This window comes from Panthera leo, chromosome F2 (assembly GCF_018350215.1).
Source record: "Panthera leo isolate Ple1 chromosome F2, P.leo_Ple1_pat1.1, whole genome shotgun sequence".
NCBI lineage: Eukaryota > Metazoa > Chordata > Mammalia > Carnivora > Felidae > Panthera > Panthera leo.
This window is the reverse complement of record NC_056695.1, coordinates 1,800,053-1,817,356: the sequence shown is the minus strand read 5'-3', so window position 1 is coordinate 1,817,356 and position 17,304 is coordinate 1,800,053. Positions and strand designations below refer to the sequence as shown.

General features: G+C 45.5%; 1 protein-coding gene across 2 annotated transcripts; it reads left to right on the top strand.

Moving 5' to 3' along the window:
* Positions 1-1,846: 1,846 nt before the first annotated feature.
* Positions 1,847-13,462, top strand: EFCAB1 (EF-hand calcium binding domain 1). Of its 2 annotated transcripts, XM_042924211.1 has the most exons (7): positions 1,847-2,000; positions 7,171-7,329; positions 8,062-8,166; positions 8,833-8,984; positions 9,270-9,374; positions 12,208-12,293; positions 12,702-13,462. In XM_042924211.1, the coding sequence occupies exons 1-6, from the start codon at positions 1,943-1,945 to the stop codon at positions 12,265-12,267; spliced, it is 639 nt and encodes a 212-aa protein (XP_042780145.1). In that variant the 5' UTR covers positions 1,847-1,942; the 3' UTR covers positions 12,268-12,293; positions 12,702-13,462. The 2 variants fall into 2 exon arrangements, with proteins under 2 accessions (XP_042780145.1, XP_042780144.1); XM_042924210.1 differs by lacking the exon at positions 12,702-13,462 and having other exon boundaries at positions 12,208-12,314.
* Positions 13,463-17,304: the final 3,842 nt, after the last annotated feature.

The following is a 17,304-nucleotide window of genomic DNA, read 5'->3' as shown; positions in this document are numbered from 1 at the left end:
TGATTAGCTCAACCGTAGATGCTCACCAACAAGCTCTCAGTGTATGATGTCTGCAGAAACACATCTGGACATGCCCATCAACGTTCTCCCCACTGACGGAGGCCCGCTCCCAAGATGTGCCAGCGGGGAGTCTGATCAGAACACCTCATAGGTAGTTTTTAATAGACCTACCAACACAACACAGGTGGGGCCCACGGATTCCCTTCATCTCTACTGACCCTTGTCTTTTAAAATGAATACTGCAATGATCTCTATAAATGAAATATTTGCTACAATGCTGTCATCTAACAAAAGCCACAAGTGTTTCACAGGTTAAGTGTAATTAGAATATGTCCAGTCCTTTCCATTTGTTCTCTACAATCTGATCAGAAGCGTCACAGCTGGGGGCACCTGGGCCGCTCAGTCGGTCAAGCGACCACCTCTTGATTTCAGCTCAGGTCATGAGCTCACAGTTCATGGAATCAAGCCCTGCGTCAGGCTCTGTGCTGACAGAGCAGAACCTGCTTGGGATTCTCTCTCTCCCTCTCTCTGCCCTTGCCCCGTTCCAAAATAAATAAACTTAAAAGAAAAGTGTCACAGCTGCTAGACAAGAGGACATATAGGAATACTATTTAACCAGAGAACTGTTGCAAACTCAACAATTACTATCATTTCATATTGGTTAACTGTTCTCGGAGAACTTGCCTTAAGATAACCCAGTCCCTGCCTTCACCAAGCACCCTTGACTCTGGTTTTAAACAGCCTCCCAGTTCTTCATTTGATAAACAAATGGAACAAGGAGAGGAAATCAGAGACTTCAACCCTGGAACCATTTCATTCTGGATTGTTACTCATGGTTGGCAGAATTTTTCCGCTTTCAGCCCGACAATGACATTATGTATACTATGAAATAATTTGTTTTCAAAGGCATTTTCCCCTCTGCTGTAAAACCAGGAGACAGACTGGAGAATACTGTAGGTTTTGTGCTCCTGGCTGAGCTAACCCATTTTATTGCTGTCTTAATTCCAAGAGGGTGTCCCATCTGTGATTAAGAGCAGAAAATCCTCCCACATTAAAGGACCCAGAACCTGTCTTTCACATAAGTAAAGGACCGATTTTACTGGGATATTTTTCAGAAAAGCAAGGTTGGGTTTTACCCCACAGCCAAGTGGCAGTTGTCAACCTGTCTGTTTGGGAGGCCGCCTCTTTCACTAGCTGAAACGTTGCCCGAGGCTTTTTCCAGATTCCACCAACAGCCTCCACCCCCACCTCCAAGAATGAAGGAGGGTGGGAGAACTATTCCGAACTACTTTTGCTCCCGGCAACGTTACCAGAATTGTGAAGCTACCTTGTTCCAGGCTCCCTCCGGGCATCACAGCAAAAAGACCCACAACCAAAAAGAGTGGCTCAGCTTTAAGGGCAGGCTCCTCACCGTCCTACACCCCGAAAACGCTCGTCGGGCTAACACACCTGCTAATTCCTGAGGTTCCTCCCAGCTCCCCCAGATCTCCCCGAAGATCTGAAGCCTCGCTTGGTGCCACGCGCCCCATCCCGAACACCCCTTCTGGCCGCGTGCACAGCATACTTTCAGACCTTGGGGACTCGCAGTGCAGTCCCTCCAAGGGGCTGTGGGCCCAAAGGACAGCGACAGGGCTAAAACTCCGACGCCGGCAAACAGCAGACCCTCCAACTGCCCCGGCCGGGGCCCAGCGCGCCCCAGCCCCGGGGCCAACAGGCGGCGTCCGGCCGTTGCCATGGCCACGGTGCGCGTTGGGGCCGCGCACGCACCCCGCGCGCGCCGGGAGCCAATCGGCAGCCGGCCCGGGCGTTGCCATGGCCACGGCGTGTGTTAGGGCCGCGCGCGCGCGCGCGCCCGGCGGGGGCGAGCCGGCCCAGCTGCCCCGGGACCCGGGGACCTCGCGCCCCCCGACAGCCGCCGCGGCCCGATTCCCGAGCTCCCGGCATGAACCGCAAGAAGCTGCAGAAGCTGACGGACACCTTAACTAAAAATTGCAAGCACTGTAAGTAAGAATGGAGCGAGTGCTGGGCGAGCAGAGCTCCTGGCCAGGGCGCAGGTCCTGCCCCGCGCCAGTGTCCGCGGCTCGGCCCGCTTTCGGGCTCCAGTCTGAATGCCCGTGGAGCCCCACTTTCCGTGCCCTCAGGAGAAGTCTGGAAGGGAATCCCCGGGGCTACCTCGAGCCGCCTACCCACGCTTGCCCATGACCTTAAGGACCAGTACGCAGGTATCCGGGCGTCTGGCACTACACCCCAGTGCAGGCACTCACTTGCTTCCCAAACTCTCTTCTGAACTTGCCTGTCCATTGTAGAACTGTTGCGTATATACTGGCAGGACACGTGTGCTTTTCGCCTCAGACACATGCATAAAATAGGTACTGAAACCCACCAGGTTCAAGAAAACTAGAGCAGCCAGCATGCACCTGCTTTCTAGCTCTTTGTATTTTTTATTTACCTTTTATAATATGAAATTTATTGTCCAGTTGGTTTCCAGACAACACCCAGTGCTCATCCCAACAGGTCCCCTCAGTGCCCACCCCCCACTTTCCCCTCCCTCCACCCCCCACTTTGGTTGGTTATTTACTTATTTGGTTTACTTATTTACTTATTTGGTTGGTTTCCAGACAACACCCAGTGCTCATCCCAACAGGTCCCCTCAGTGCCCACCCCCGACTTTCCCCTCCCTCCACCCCCCACTTTCCCCTCCCTCCACCCCCCTTCAACTCTCAGTTTATCTCAGTTTTTAAGAGTCTCTTATGGTTTGGCTCCCTCCCTCTCTAACTCTTTTTTTCCCCTTCCCCTCCCCCATGGTCTTCTGTTAAGTTTCTCCGGATCCACATGAGTGAAAACATATGGTATCTGTCTTTTCTCTGCCTGACTTATTTCACTTAGCATAATACCCCCCAGTTCCATCCATGCTGTTGCAAATGGCCGGATTTCATTCTTCCTTGTTGCCAACTAGTATTCCATTGTGTATATAAGCCACAACTTCTTTATCCATTCATCAGTTGATAGACATTTAGGCTCTTTCCATAATTGGCTATTGTTGAAAGCGCTGCTAGAAACATTGGGGTACAAGTGCCCCTATGCATCAGCACTCCTGTATCCCTTGGGTAAATTCCTAGCAGTGCTATTGCCAGGTCATAGGGTAGATCTGTTTTTAACTTTTTGAGGAAGATCCACACTGCTTTCCAGAGAGGCTGCACCAGTTTGCCTTCCCACCTAGCTCTTTTTAGAGCAAGTAAACTGGCGGGATCCAAGTTCTGGAAACTTACCAGGAAATCCATAAGCGAAAAACGGTTATCAATAGCTGAACATCCATAGGAAAGATGAGTTGAGTGTCACAAAAACCTGTACCTCAGAGCAAGGAAGCGTGTCTGGAAACCAAAGAGCTCTACAAAGCTAAACACATAGTCAAGAACCTGCTCCCGGCTCCAGACTTAGACTTTGCAGTTGCTACTGGGGTTGCCAGGTAAAGGAGACTGCAGGTGACAAAATGAGCACTTACTGAAGAGGTCTGCTCCAATCACACATTCCAAAACACGGTCCTAGAGTTTCACAGGCAACTTTAGAATTGTATCCAGAACTGTACTTGGGCGAGGAGGCACGGAAGCTGCGAGATGGTTTGCAATGAGAAAGATACGTCTGATGCACAAGCTTACAAATTGTTTTGCTGATTGCAAAACTTATGGCCACTTGAGAAAATAGGAGAAGCCGTGATCCCAGGACCACCCCCATTGTGCAAAGGAGGAACAAAAAGGTGTAATGTAGTCCTAGAGATTTAGGATCTGGGGTCTTCTAGTTGTACTTAGTATCTAAATACAGCTCCCTTTACTGGAGGGAGCGTCACTGTAGCTAAAAGTTAGGGTGTGTATAAACATCTGAAGCTTCTTAGTAAAAAAGCCATCCTATAACGTAAGGGATTATTATCATTATTATAATCTGGTGAGAGTTTTGTCCTGTTGTTGTTTTTCTCAAAATAATTCCGTTTCAAGGGAAAAAAAAAAACCCAGATCTTAAAACATCTAGTGAACATTGTGAATAAACAATGCAGTGACTGCTATCCACAATGCTGAATTTGATTTCGTCCCTGTTCAGTAAGTTTACAGTGTACTGTGAACAGTCAAAAGGTGGATGTATTAAAAGGTAAGTGAAAACCTGGCAGGTAAAACAACCAACTCTTTTTCCTTTTGTCCTTACATAAAATTTTTAAAGGGGGCCTGAAAAACCTAGATGATGTCTAGTTCAATTCTATACAGATAGTTACAAGTCATGGACATTATAATTAAAACATTGTTTGAAACAGAGAACCTTTCCCCTAAAGTCAGATTTCCTTTTACTTGCCAGATGATAATCCTACCAGGGTGAAATGGAAAAATTCTGCAGAATCAGAGAAAAAAAATATCTTAAGTGATTGCCCAGCTAACCTCCCATTCTACAAATATGACGTGCAGAGCACATGTAGACCCATCCAAAGAGATGAAAATCGATTCTTGAATTTCCCTTGGTTTCATTTAGTATTTCATTCTAGAATTTAAGAAACATTGCAGCAAGAAAGGCTTTCTTATGGCCAATCTTGGATCTTTTGGGTAATAAATTAAGCTGATATTCTTTAATTTTTATTTCAGGCATAAATGGAAACATGGCTAATCAACATCCACTCTACTAACATTTCATATACGTGAATATCATTCTTCGTGCAGGCTTTTCCTTTTTTTTTTCACGTTTATTTGTTTTTGACAGAGAGACAGAGCTTGAGTGGGGAAGGGGCAGAGAGGGAGGGAGACACAGAATACAAAGCAAGTTCCAGGCTCTGAGCTGTCAGCACAGAGCCTGCTGCGGGGCTCAAACCCACCAACCCTGAGATCGTGACCTGAACCGAAGTGGGACAGTTAACCAACTGACTGAGTCACCCAGGCGCCCCTATGCAGGCTTTTCTTCTTCAGCCACTAACAGTTCCTTTATTTTTAGAGGTGTGTGTGTGTGTGTGTGTGTGTGTGTGTGTGGTTGAATATATGTAACATCAAATTTACCATTTTAAGTGTACGATTCTGTGGCATGAAATGCATTCACATCATTGTGCAGCCATTACCACCATCCATCTCCAGAACTTTTTCATCTTTCTCAGCTGAAACTGTACCCACTAAACTGTCTCTCCTCATTTCCCCTTCCACCAGCCCCTGGCAGCCGCCATTCTACTCTCCATATCTGAATTGCACCACTCTAGGTGCATCATATGAGTGAAATAATACAATATTTGTCCTTTTGTATCGGACTTCTCTCACTCAGCGGAATGTCATCAAGTTTCATCCACGTTGTAGCCTGTGTCAAAATGTACTTCCTTTTCAAGACTGAATAATATTCCATTATATGAATACGCTCCATTTTATTTATCCGTTTATCCATCGATGGTCACTTGGTTTGCCTTCACCTTTTGGCTCTTGTGAATTACATTGTTATGAACATTGATGTACAAGCACCTGAGCGCTTGCTTTCAGTTCTTTTAAGCATATACCCAGCAGTGGAGTCACCGGGTGACCTAGTGTAATATCTATGTTTAATGTTTTTTTGAAGAACTGGTATGCTATTTTCTATAGCAACTAACTACTCTCTTTTTCTTAAATTTATTTATGTATTTTGAGAGAGAGAGAGAGCAAGAGAGAGAGAGAAAGAGTGGGGGAGGGGCAGGAAGAGGGAAAGAGAGAGTGAGAATCCCAAGCAGGCCCACGCTCTCAGCATAGAGGCGCACACAGGGCTCACACTCACAAACCATGAGATCATGACCTGAGCCTAAGTCACGAGTCAAACGCTTAACTAAGTCACCCAGATGCCCCATAATAGCTCTTTTTAAAATTATAACCATTATATTGTTTTCTACTATTTAATCCATTTTAAAAGAAATTTATTTTAACATTTATTCATTTTTGAGAGACAGAGGAGAACAAAACGTGAGCAGGGGAGAGGTAAAGAGAGGGAGACACAGAATCTGAAGCAGGCTCCAGGCGCTGAGCTGTCAGCACAGAGCCCGATGAGGGGCTCGAACTCACGGAGCACGGGATCATGACCTGAGCTGAAGCTGGACACTTAGCCGACTAAGGCACCCAGGCGCCCCCTATTTAATCACTTTTTTTTTTTTTTTTTACCAAATCTTTAATTTCCCCTAATATTCAATGTTCCTCCTAAATTGTGGTACCCAAAACCAGATAATCTCGTTCAATCCTGTCTTGACTTGTAGGATGAGGCGTGATTTCTCCAGTCCTACCTACTGTCTTCCTTTATATTCACACAGGTTTCATCCTTGATTTTTAAAACAAGTCATAATTTTGTTTTGTTCTGACATAAAATCTTTCTCCTCCCCCACCTATACTTCATATTTAAACTCCCTTTTATGTTCTTAATGCCAGGTAATCACTTCCACCTACGTATGTCAAATGAGAATTGGAACACAAATAATTAACTCAGGGTTTATAAACACCCTTCATGCAATTATGTGCCTGGGCCAGTGTACGTGTCTGTGTATCTATTTTAAATAAAAATTCCCCTTCCGCCACGATACTACTGAATCCTTGTGTGTTGATTTTCACATACAACAAGGACCACGATGGGTGCTAGAAGATGGTTAAATGCTTCTGAATTGGAAACTAGGTGATTCTGATGTCCAAAATCTGGCTTAATGATTTCACCAAAGCTGATGGGAAGTGAAAAATATTGCCTGGTGTTCAGGAGTCTGGTATCTCTTCCCAGGGAAAAGTTAAGTGATTCCATAAATGCGTATAATCAAAATGCTGGGGGAAAGTGACCATTCTTAAACGTTACCTTGCTTACTTTCAATTGCACCTCTACTGCCTTTAAAGTTCAGGATCCAACCCCACAATCGTTCTTCAGGTAACTTGGCTAATATTCTTTTCTTCCTAAATGTGACTGAGTGTACATCTGTTTAATATTCAAGTCCTATTCGGTGGGAAGGCTGTTTCTCTTATTTTAATGGGGAATCCTCTGTAGTGGCCACCCACTATTAATTTAAGTGTCATGAATCTTAAAACAGAATAGTCGTCTGTTGAAAACTGAGTATTTGATGGCCTTGATGTTGTTTATAAACTCATTAATGTAAAGTTTAAGTTAGAAATTAAAGATTAAAATGCATTTTTGTTACATTTTAATTTTACTTTTTCACAGTTAATAAATTTGAAGTGCAATGTCTTATAAATCTTTTTTATAACCTGGTGGGAGATGTAACAGAGCGGCAAGGTATGGTCACTGGACTAGATCGTAATGCATTTCGAAACATCTTACACATGACATTTGGAATGACAGATGACATGATTATGGACAGAGGTAAGAAGACACAATATTCAAATGGGCTACATCTAGCCATAACTGGAAAAAAAAAAAAAGTTTGGAGTTTGGACATATTCCTTGGTAGGAAGCTTAATGTTCTGAATTCCCAATTTCACTTGAATATAAAAAATTAATTTGTATATGCATAGGGGAGGATCATAGGGAAGGAGATTCTACCCTCTGTATTCTGTGTATTTAAAAAAAGTCTAGCTTGAATAATTAGGTTTTCCTTACTTTATATCTGAAAGCCTCAAATAGTTCTATTTCTACTTAGTAAACATAATGATGAAAATAATAGTTTTAAAAGGACATACAAACTTTACATCATCAAAAGTATTTCAACAAAAATTAAGTTATAGTCTTCTGTATCATGTAATAGCATTACTTTTCTTAAGTAAGAAAAATATAAAATAATGTATTTTATGCTAATATATCAGCATGTTTAATATACTAGTATATTCATATGTTAATAATTATTGATTAGTATATTTAGATGCTCAGAATTTACTTTGTTCCCACAAAATACGAAGGGAAAGTGTCAAAGTTTAAATAAAAGAGTTCCCAATGTTATGTCTTAGTTCTCCCCTTTGTCGAGTGAGAACGTTGGACCATCTAATCCTGAAATTCTGTCTAAATTTTAGAAGTGAGTGGCACCAGTGTAAACGTACTTCTGAGAAAAAAAAAAAAAACGCAGCACAGCTGTAATGTTGTACTTGTCTCCTCTCTCAGTGTTCCGAGGTTTTGATAAGGACAACGACGGCTGTGTAAACGTATCAGAGTGGATTTCTGGATTATCGGTATTTCTTCGAGGAACTCTGGAAGAAAAAATGAAATGTAAGATTTCAGGTTATTCTATTGCTTTGGACATTAGGACTAACACATCGAAAGAACTTACCTCCCGTCTTCCAAACCTGCCAGTGAAAAGGTCTGTCTTTTGGTTGGTTAGTTTGAATCCCCCGTAGCCTCTTTTACAGAGCGAGTTTAAGTCAATGATAAAGGTTGGAAAAAATTAATAAAAAGGAAAACCAAGAGAGCCTGGGGAGTCGTTCATGCCGAGCAAACCTGCATAAGCATATACTATCCATGCTGACTGTGTGCGTATGCAGTTATGTATCAAGGTGTTAAGTATTTTGTATGTTTACCTGAGCTGTTAACCATAGAAGCAGTGAACGTTGGTTCAAGTCTTCTGATTCTTAGTTCATTCTTAATTCATGCTGATGAACTCTGCTTAAGGATCATATTTCAGTCAGTTTTTCCAAGAGCTCAGGTCATTGTTCCTTGGCATGCTTGTTCACAGCCGATTGAGTGTAAGGACTCATTTTCTAAGGGTCGTTCACTATATGCAGCAAGCGTCCATGAAGCATTTACTATGGAAAGTAGATTGCCCTACAGCCTGCGGGGTTGACATCCACAATACAGATGTTGGCCTTGAAAACTGTATAAGAGCACATTTTCCCTTAGTGAGAGTATCAGATTCATAACTGGTTGTTTTTTTAAAAGATTGCTTTGAGGTGTTTGATTTGAATGGTGATGGATTCATTTCAAAGGAGGAGATGTTCCATATGTTAAAGAACAGCCTTCTCAAACAGCCGTCTGAAGAAGACCCTGATGAAGGAATTAAAGATTTGGTTGAAATAACTCTTAAAAAAATGGTAAATATGGGAAATTTAGGATTTTATATTGAAATTTACAGGCCAGATATGGGGTAAGGCACTGGAACTCAAATTATAGTAACTGTCAGTTTCCTGCTTGGTAAAATGAAACACTTACATTGTTGCTCTTTTTTACTATAATATTGAAAGTTCTTTTCAATTTCATTATTTAGTCTCTCATTTTCCCATCACCTTTCTCCTATCAATACTTGACCAACAAAAGACAGTCTGTGTTTGCAATAAGCATTTTTCATGTCGACTGATGTGTGGCTGGTCACCCCCCAGGACCATGATCATGATGGGAAGCTGTCTTTCTCAGATTATGAGCAGGCTGTGAGGGAAGAGACCCTTCTACTAGAAGCTTTCGGACCATGTCTACCTGATCCAAAGGTAATATCGCTTTCACTGAACAGTGACCAATGCATAACGGAGAGTCAACAACCCAGGACTTGTAGGTTTGGTGAGTGAAGGATCAGATGAATTATATTCACCCACGAGGAATAGCTTCTAAGTAGGGAAAGCCCACCTGCTGGTTCATCTCATAGTACCGTTTTAGCCTAATGCCATTTTTCCCATTCATTAACTCATTCATTCAGGTAAGAAACAATTATTGAAGCATAATGTACTCCAGAAACACAGATGAAAGGTTCCATGTCTGCACTCAAGGGCTAATATTTTCCTGGGAAAAGCCAGCATGAAACTAATTACACAACAGTGTGATAAGTATTACTATAATAATGCTGACTTGTTAAGTGTTTCATCTATGTCAGGCGATGTTTATTACCTCATTTAATCCCCCCAACAATGCTATGAAGGAGGTAGTATTATTATCCTCATTTTACAGATGAAGAAAATGAGCATCAGAGAGTTTTGGCGAGTTGCCCCAGGCCAGTCACGAGTTACGGAGTACCCTGGGCGCCCTGGTGCTCCAGTCCATAGAGATAGGTGCTGGAAAGTGCCGCGGTGGTCGGGGCATCTAATCCAGCTGGATAGAATCGCTGGTGAATGGCTTGTGGCACAAGGAAGGCTCAGCTGGGTTTTAAGGCCACAATAGTTAGCAAGGTCCAAATGGAGAAGAGCAGTCTAAGCAAGACATACGCATGGGAGGGGAAGACAGGGGACAGAAAGAAGGACTGTGTTAGAAGAGCATTCAGTGTGGTATGAGACTCATGTTGACGCTAGACATGCATAGGAGAGCCAAGTCCTGTGGCACTTAGAGCTTGGATTTTGTCTTGAAGCTCATGAGGATTCATTGGAAGATTGTAAGCAGGTGGAGTGACATGATATATAAATATTACCATATACCCGCTTCCCCAATCTCTGGTTGGTTTATCCAGCTGCATATTCAACATGTCCAGTAGATAATCTCAATGAACTCTTGGTTTTCCTCTAAAAATCACTTCTCTCCCATCTTCCCTACCTCAATAAATGACACAGCTCTACACTCAGTTTCAGTCAAAAACCTAAGTCACCCTTAATTTCCCTCTTACAGCAGCTCCTACTTCAAAATATGTCCTTGGGGCACCTTCATGGTCAGTTCATGGTGTCAGCTCAGGTCACGATCTTGCGGTTTTTGAGTTTGAGCCCCGCATCAGGCTCACTGCTGTCAGTGTGGAGCCCGCTTTGGATCCTCTGTCCCCCTTGCTCTCTGCCTCTCTCTCTCTCTCTCTTAAAAATGAACAAAATATGGCCTTGAGTATAACCTCTCCACATGTGTGTGATTGCCAACCTAAATCAAGCTGCCACCCTGACACTCAGCCTATATCATTGGCTTTCTTGCTTCTGATGTTGCCCCCACAAACTATGCTCTGTAACATACAGTGTATTTGAAAACACAAATGCTGTCGTGCCTCTCTCTTGCTTGAAATCCCCAGTGTGTTCTGATGCCTGTTCGGTGGCCCCTCTGTCTCTCTCCAGACCATGGTCTCCTACTACCTCCCCAATGGAAGATTCCTGCCCCTGGAGCAGCCACCTACCTGTTCTCCCTACAGAAGGTGCCTCTGCACTTGCTGTAGCTTCTTTCTGAGTGTCCTGTGCCCAGACCTCAGCATGTCTCAGATGCTTACTTCACTCAGTCTCTGAGCAGATGCCATCCACCCTCTTAACTACTCCATCCCCTCCGCCCCCACCACTGCCCCTTTTTGCTTTGTAGTTCTTATCACTATGTAGAATGTATTTATCTACTCATTTGCTTCTTGTCTGTCTTGAAACATGGATAGAAGTTCCCTGAGGGCAGGAACTTAGTCTTTTTTTTTTCACCATATTTCCCCATATACCATGTGTAGCACATGGTATACAGTAGGTGCTTAGTAAATGCTGAGAGGATGGATGGATGGATGGATGGATCTCAGGAGTGCCCAATAGTGAGTTCTAGATCTGCCTCTTTCCATCTCCTCAGGAAGTACTTTATCACTGGCCTTTCTCTTTACCCTACATCTTCAACCTCTTACCTCACTACAAAATTTTGCCCTGCAGAATTTAAATTTAGCCTAATATGAAAAATGGTGAGAGAGAGAGAGAGAGATAAGGGAAGGGAAGGGGAAGGGCCGGGGGAGGCGAAGGGAAGGAAACAGGGAGGGAAAAAGGAAAAGGCAGAGGAAGGAAGGGAGGAAAGAAAGAACCCGACTTTAATCCCACATGTACTTCTATTTCCTGTCCAATGGCTTTCTTCCTTACAGTCAAACGTCGTGAGAGAACGGTCTATATTTGTGACCCACACTACCGCGGTTTCTTCAGCCCATTCCTAAAACTGCTCTTGCTGAGGTCACAACACCCTACTTGTTAGTAGGTCCCAAGCGCAGGGCTCTTGGTTTCTTGTCCCGCTGGCCCACATCCCTTCCCCACCCCAACTCTCAGTGCAGCTGCTCGGCTCCGGCCGCAGCCTGGCTGTGACATCATGAGGCCTCCTGGACTCCGGAGCCCCCATGTAGTCACCCTCTGACACCGTCCCCGCCATGAATTAAGCTCCATTTGTGGCCACCTGGCCACCAGGCTGGAGGCTCCTCGAGAGCTGTGTCATGCCCCTTTGCTCATCTTTGTGGCCCCAGACCACGTGTCACTGTCCCTGCCCGTGAGTGGAAAGTGCACGAGTGTCACAAGTTCCTGGTCCCCGCTCTTCTTCAGTTATCTTGGAGCTCTTCAAACATGAAGGAGACATACAGAACGTTTTGCTTTCTTTACCTTTTTGGAAGTCTGTGCTAATTTGAGCACTTTTTTTTTACAGAGCGAGATGGAATTTGAAGCCCACGTTTTTAAAGATCCGAATGAATTCAATGATATATAAATACCTAAATGTCTGTGTTGTCTCAAGTGAGTAAAAAAGGAGGCGCATATGTATTGTTTGTTTCTCCTGCTTAGCTCAGAAAGATGATGTTGAGTCGTGTGTTTGGGGCGGGGGAGGGGACTCACCAGCAGGTGTCATCCAACCTTGGTGGAAGATGCAAATGAACAAATGGGAGACAAGAAGCCCCATTCTGAGTGTGCGTTTGGCAGTTTAACATTGCCAGATATCTTATCACATAGACTATCCGTTGAACTAGCATGAAACAAATCGATTATATAATCATGCAGAGGCAAATACTTGTCATGTGAGAAAGATGCTGGGTGTACACTGAAAAATCAGTGAGACTACTGAATTTCCTTTGGAGCGGTAAATCAAGACCACATCAAAAGAAGGAAAGGGTAATGGCAGTTAGCATTTCGACACCTTTCCGCTAGGCATGGAGGGACATTCCGAGAGCTGAAAGCGGCATGGGACCTACTTCAGCATGATGCCTGTTATTGTTTGAGGCTTTGCCAGAACAGCCTTGGAGACAGTAAGCATCTGAAGGCAGGGATCCCCGCAACCCATCTTTGTGTCTGGCACAGCGGTGAGGACAGTCGCCTGCATAGAACGGGTACGCAGTCAACAGCGTGGAGGGAAAAGTGCAAAGTGCTGCAAGATAAATCCAGACTCTTGGTGAGCGGAGGAGGAAGAGAGGGCTGTTTCTGTACATAATGCGTGATGCGGCCACAGCTTTCGGTCCATCTCTGGAGTCACCCCGAGGCTCCTCACCCATTGTGGCCGGTTGTAAAGTCCCCTCTCTGCCCTGGATCCCTCTGCCTCTCCGCTTCAGCCCCATCCCCCTCGCCCCACCTGGGTGCGCCTCAGTGTCATGCCTCCACCTTTGGCCTCCCCTCACGCACCCCTTAACAGGGAGCGCGTCACACCTCCTCCTTCCAGCCGTGAACTCCCGAAGGCAAAGCTGCTTCCTCGGCCTCCTACCGTCCAGCAGGTGCCTGTAGGCCCTGGGCGCAACAGGAGAAAGATGGGGCCCGCTTAGGTTCCGGTAGCTGCCGCTCACCCCTTTCTTACATGCGTGCAGGCGGCTGCGAGCGTGCAGATCTGCAGATATCCCCTCTGTCCACATATAAACACTCAGAGGCTACTTGAGACACTAAATCCCTTTCGTTAACATCCGTATTAAGTTTAAGCAAAAGAGTACCTTGTGTTAAAAAAAAAAAAAGGACTGATACAAATAAATGGAATAAGTGATTCCATGAAATAAAAGGTATTTTACCGCCTATGTATTTTCTTAAAATTTTAGATTCTTACATAGATGGACCTCGACACCATTTTCCTGCCTTGAGTAGGTCTAAACAGTGGGACGCACAATGCTTTGATTTTTTAAAAATTATGTTTTTCTGATTATGAAGTAAGAGAGGTTCGCTGAAGACCATTTCAGAAGTTTAGGAAATTAAAAAATAAAATTAAAATATTCATGAATACTCTGGTATACATTCTTTCAGGCTTTCTGAAGGCATTTGTAAGTATAGCTATACTTTTGCCCGGAGTAGACCTATATATATTTTTTTTAGATGATCACGTTGAAAATGCCCTTTTTTAAGCCCTTTTTTTATGGACCTCCAGCTCATGGCATTTTCTCAGGTCGACTTCTATTTGCCTACAGCCTGACGTGCCATGACCACCTGGTCCATCACAACAGACTTGATTAAGCTCCTCCCCTGTCACTGACATTTTGGTTGTTCCCACGTTTTTTTGTTTGGTTGGTTGGTTGGTTTTTTTTCTTACAAATAATTTCCAAAGTGAACTGTCCTCGTAAATAAATCTCTTCACATGCATCAGTGCGGGCTTACTCGGGGTACGTGTGTAAAAGCGAATGTTGGGTTAGGGGCCTGGCTTTGGGGTTTCTGCCGTGCCTGGTGCCCGGGCTGCCCGCTCCGCTTCTCTGGGGTGCACCTCCTTTTAACGTCTTCGCGGATGTTGTGGACCATGATTGACCATGGTTTTGAGTTCTCATTTAGGGAACTATTCTTCTACACCTGCACCTGAAATTGGTACTGTAGATTGTATAAAAAGTGACTTCCGTGTGAATGACCCCATTTCGTTACTTGACATTATTTAAAACTGGAAAAGCCTTTTTAAAATTTTATTATTTTTTAAATTTTTTTTATTTATTTTTGAGACAGAGCACGAGCAGGGGAGGGGCAGAGAGATGGGGGAGACAGAGAATCCCAAGCGGGCTCCGAGCCGTCCGCACAGAGCCCGGCGCGGGGCTCGAACTCACGGAGTGTGAGATCAAGACCCGAGCCCAGTCGGACGCCCGACTGACGGAGCCACCCAGGCGCCCCCGAAAAGGCCTTTTTAGAAACGCCCGAGTAATTTCGGAGGAACTTAAGATGGCGTCGGCACTTGACTGTACGGCCTCGCGAGCTCCGTGAGAGAGCGCCCCGCCCTCGCCCCGCCCTCGCCCCGCCCTCGCCCCGCCCTCGCCCCGCCCTCGCCCCGCCCCGAATGCTACAGACCACACCCCCTGCGCTGTTCCGCCTCGTGTCCGCCCAAATCATTTCCGGGTGTGCCTGTGTCTGGATTTCCGGGTTCTCTCACTTGTCCTGCTGTGACAACTCACAAATGATCTTCACACTGACCATCCTCCCAGCTCGACAGCAGGGCCATCCGAGGACACAGGGCACCTCTGAGGAAACAGCCTCGCTCCTCTCGCTCCGAGCCCGGCGGCCTCCTCCGGGCCTTGCCTGCCTGCTGCCGGCCTGCCCTGACTTCACCCCATCCCATTCTGCCTGCCTCTGGGTGGCTGGGACGGCACCGTGGATGAGCAGTTTGAGTTGGAGGACCGAACGTAGTAGCCTTCCTCCCACCGGCTCCGCGGAACGTTGGCTGCCCTTCTCCCGGTGCCCTCGGGTGACCAGCAGAAAGCCAGCCGGGCCCCGGTGGGACAGACACGCTGCCTCGCTCGCAGCGTGCAGAGAGTCTGTTTGGGAAACCATCAAGCACATGTCTCAGACTACAGGATTTAGAAACTACCCCCGAAAACTGGTAGTCCCGCATTCTTAACCTGCAGATAGCTTTGTGTACAAGATCGCACTTGCTAAGAAGCCAAGCCTGCAATTGCTTGCATAAAGTCATCCACAGCATTCACCAGGTTCCCACCTTGCGAGGGCGAACACAGCGCGAGTTGGGTCACCCTGCCGTCACCTCACTCGTGCCGTGCGACAGCTGTGTTGTGTCATCGCCTTCACTCCCTGGAAGCACAGTGACGGCCCCTCTCCCGCCCTTCTCCACCCCTCCCCCCAAAAGTTATGTCATTTTTAATTAGAGGACGTGGTTAGAGGGAGTTAGAATGAAATACACTTCGAAACTGTGGGGACAGCCGTGTCTGGCAAGGCTACTCCGAACAGCTCCTTGGACGGCCCAGTTTTGCTGACTGCATTTAATCTGTGTCCGTTCCCTCACAGGATTCCACACACCCCCCCCCCCCAACTCTCCCACTGTCATCCAGAGTAGATGGTAATTCTCACCTGGTGTGACCAAGAAACGATGGCCATGGCATTTGACACGCAGAGATTATTATCAACAATCTGTAATGAAATAGAAACTTAACCTATGCATTCGCCACTTACACTTTAGCAAGTCTTGAGGATTGGCTGGTAATATTTCAAAAAGAGGGAGAAACGGTACATGTGTCTTTCCTGATTCAGTGACCATGTTCTCTCTGTTAGGGTGAAGCAGACGATCTCTTTAACTGTTTTCCAGTCTCAGTTACTCCTGAAGGAGAAGCCAAAATACATACCAAGCAAATCAACGTCCCCTTCTCATGAGATATCTTCTCAAGGAAACTTGCTCAGTTTCAAACGAGGGGGGAAAAAGGCAGGAAATTTGCTGCATGCTTCCACACTTGAAACGTCTTTATCAGAGTGCCATTAACCTGAGCAGCGGTTAACGGCTCACAGTTCCATCATTGGTAATTTGTGGCTTTCTGTGTACCTCCTGCCTCCTACCTAATCCGTCAAGAAAATATTCCTCCCCCTAAGACACACATCCTCTTGTTTATTTTTACCTCCCTCCTGCCTGTTGAGCTCCACACTACTCCTATTATGTGGCCCCAGCCAGACTCACAGAGAGTTCCCTGGGTGAGAAGCTTGTCAGCTTAAAGGGCATTTGAATAAACTGGGTGAAATACAGGCTGTCCTCCCCTTCACCCGAGGTGCACCTTCCCGTCTCCTGTCCCTGTCTCCAAAGTCTTCATGTGGACCAAGGCCATACCTCAGCCAAGAGCCGGGCAACAGTGAGCCTGAAGATGGCGAATGGCTTGGAAGGAAGCAGAGGAATTTACAAGTTCTCCCCTGCAAGAGACATCGAGAGCTTGAGTCACCACCTCCTGGTAGGAGTGATTAGCTCCAAAGCCCAAAGCACTCCCGAAGAGTAATTAAAACCATTTGGTCAAGTCTTCCTTAATGAGTCCTTCAGAAATGCAATATAGTGGGCAAGTGGGATAAAACTGTCCCGGCAATCTCAATAACACATTATACAAAAATCCAATGAGCCCTTTTGTTCCAGGTATTATGATAAGCACTCTACATTTACTATCTCACTCATTTCTCACAACCGTCCTAAGAGGTAAACATAAACATCAGTTACTTCTTTATCCTGCAGATTGAGGAAATAGGAGTTTAAGAAAATCAAGAAACTCTCTCCACGTCCTACCCTGGTAAAGAACAAAGCCAAGACTCAGGCCGCATTTAGTTCTAACATTGAAGATCCTTCTCTGAAGCAGTATGTGTCCTTGCCATACATCTCCCTGACGTTTGAAATAACTGAGCACCCCTGCTTCCTGAAGAATCTTGGGAGCGCCCCTTCATGGCTCCCTGGAAGTGTTGGGTATGTGGCATGCCAGGAAGTGAGATGTTGACAACTCTCTCCAGGGCACGGTCCTCATCGGAAACACCTTGGAGTTTCCTTCATTTAGTTGCAGTCTCCGATTTGGATGTAAAGGTGTGCCTGTGGTTGGTACCAATAGGAATC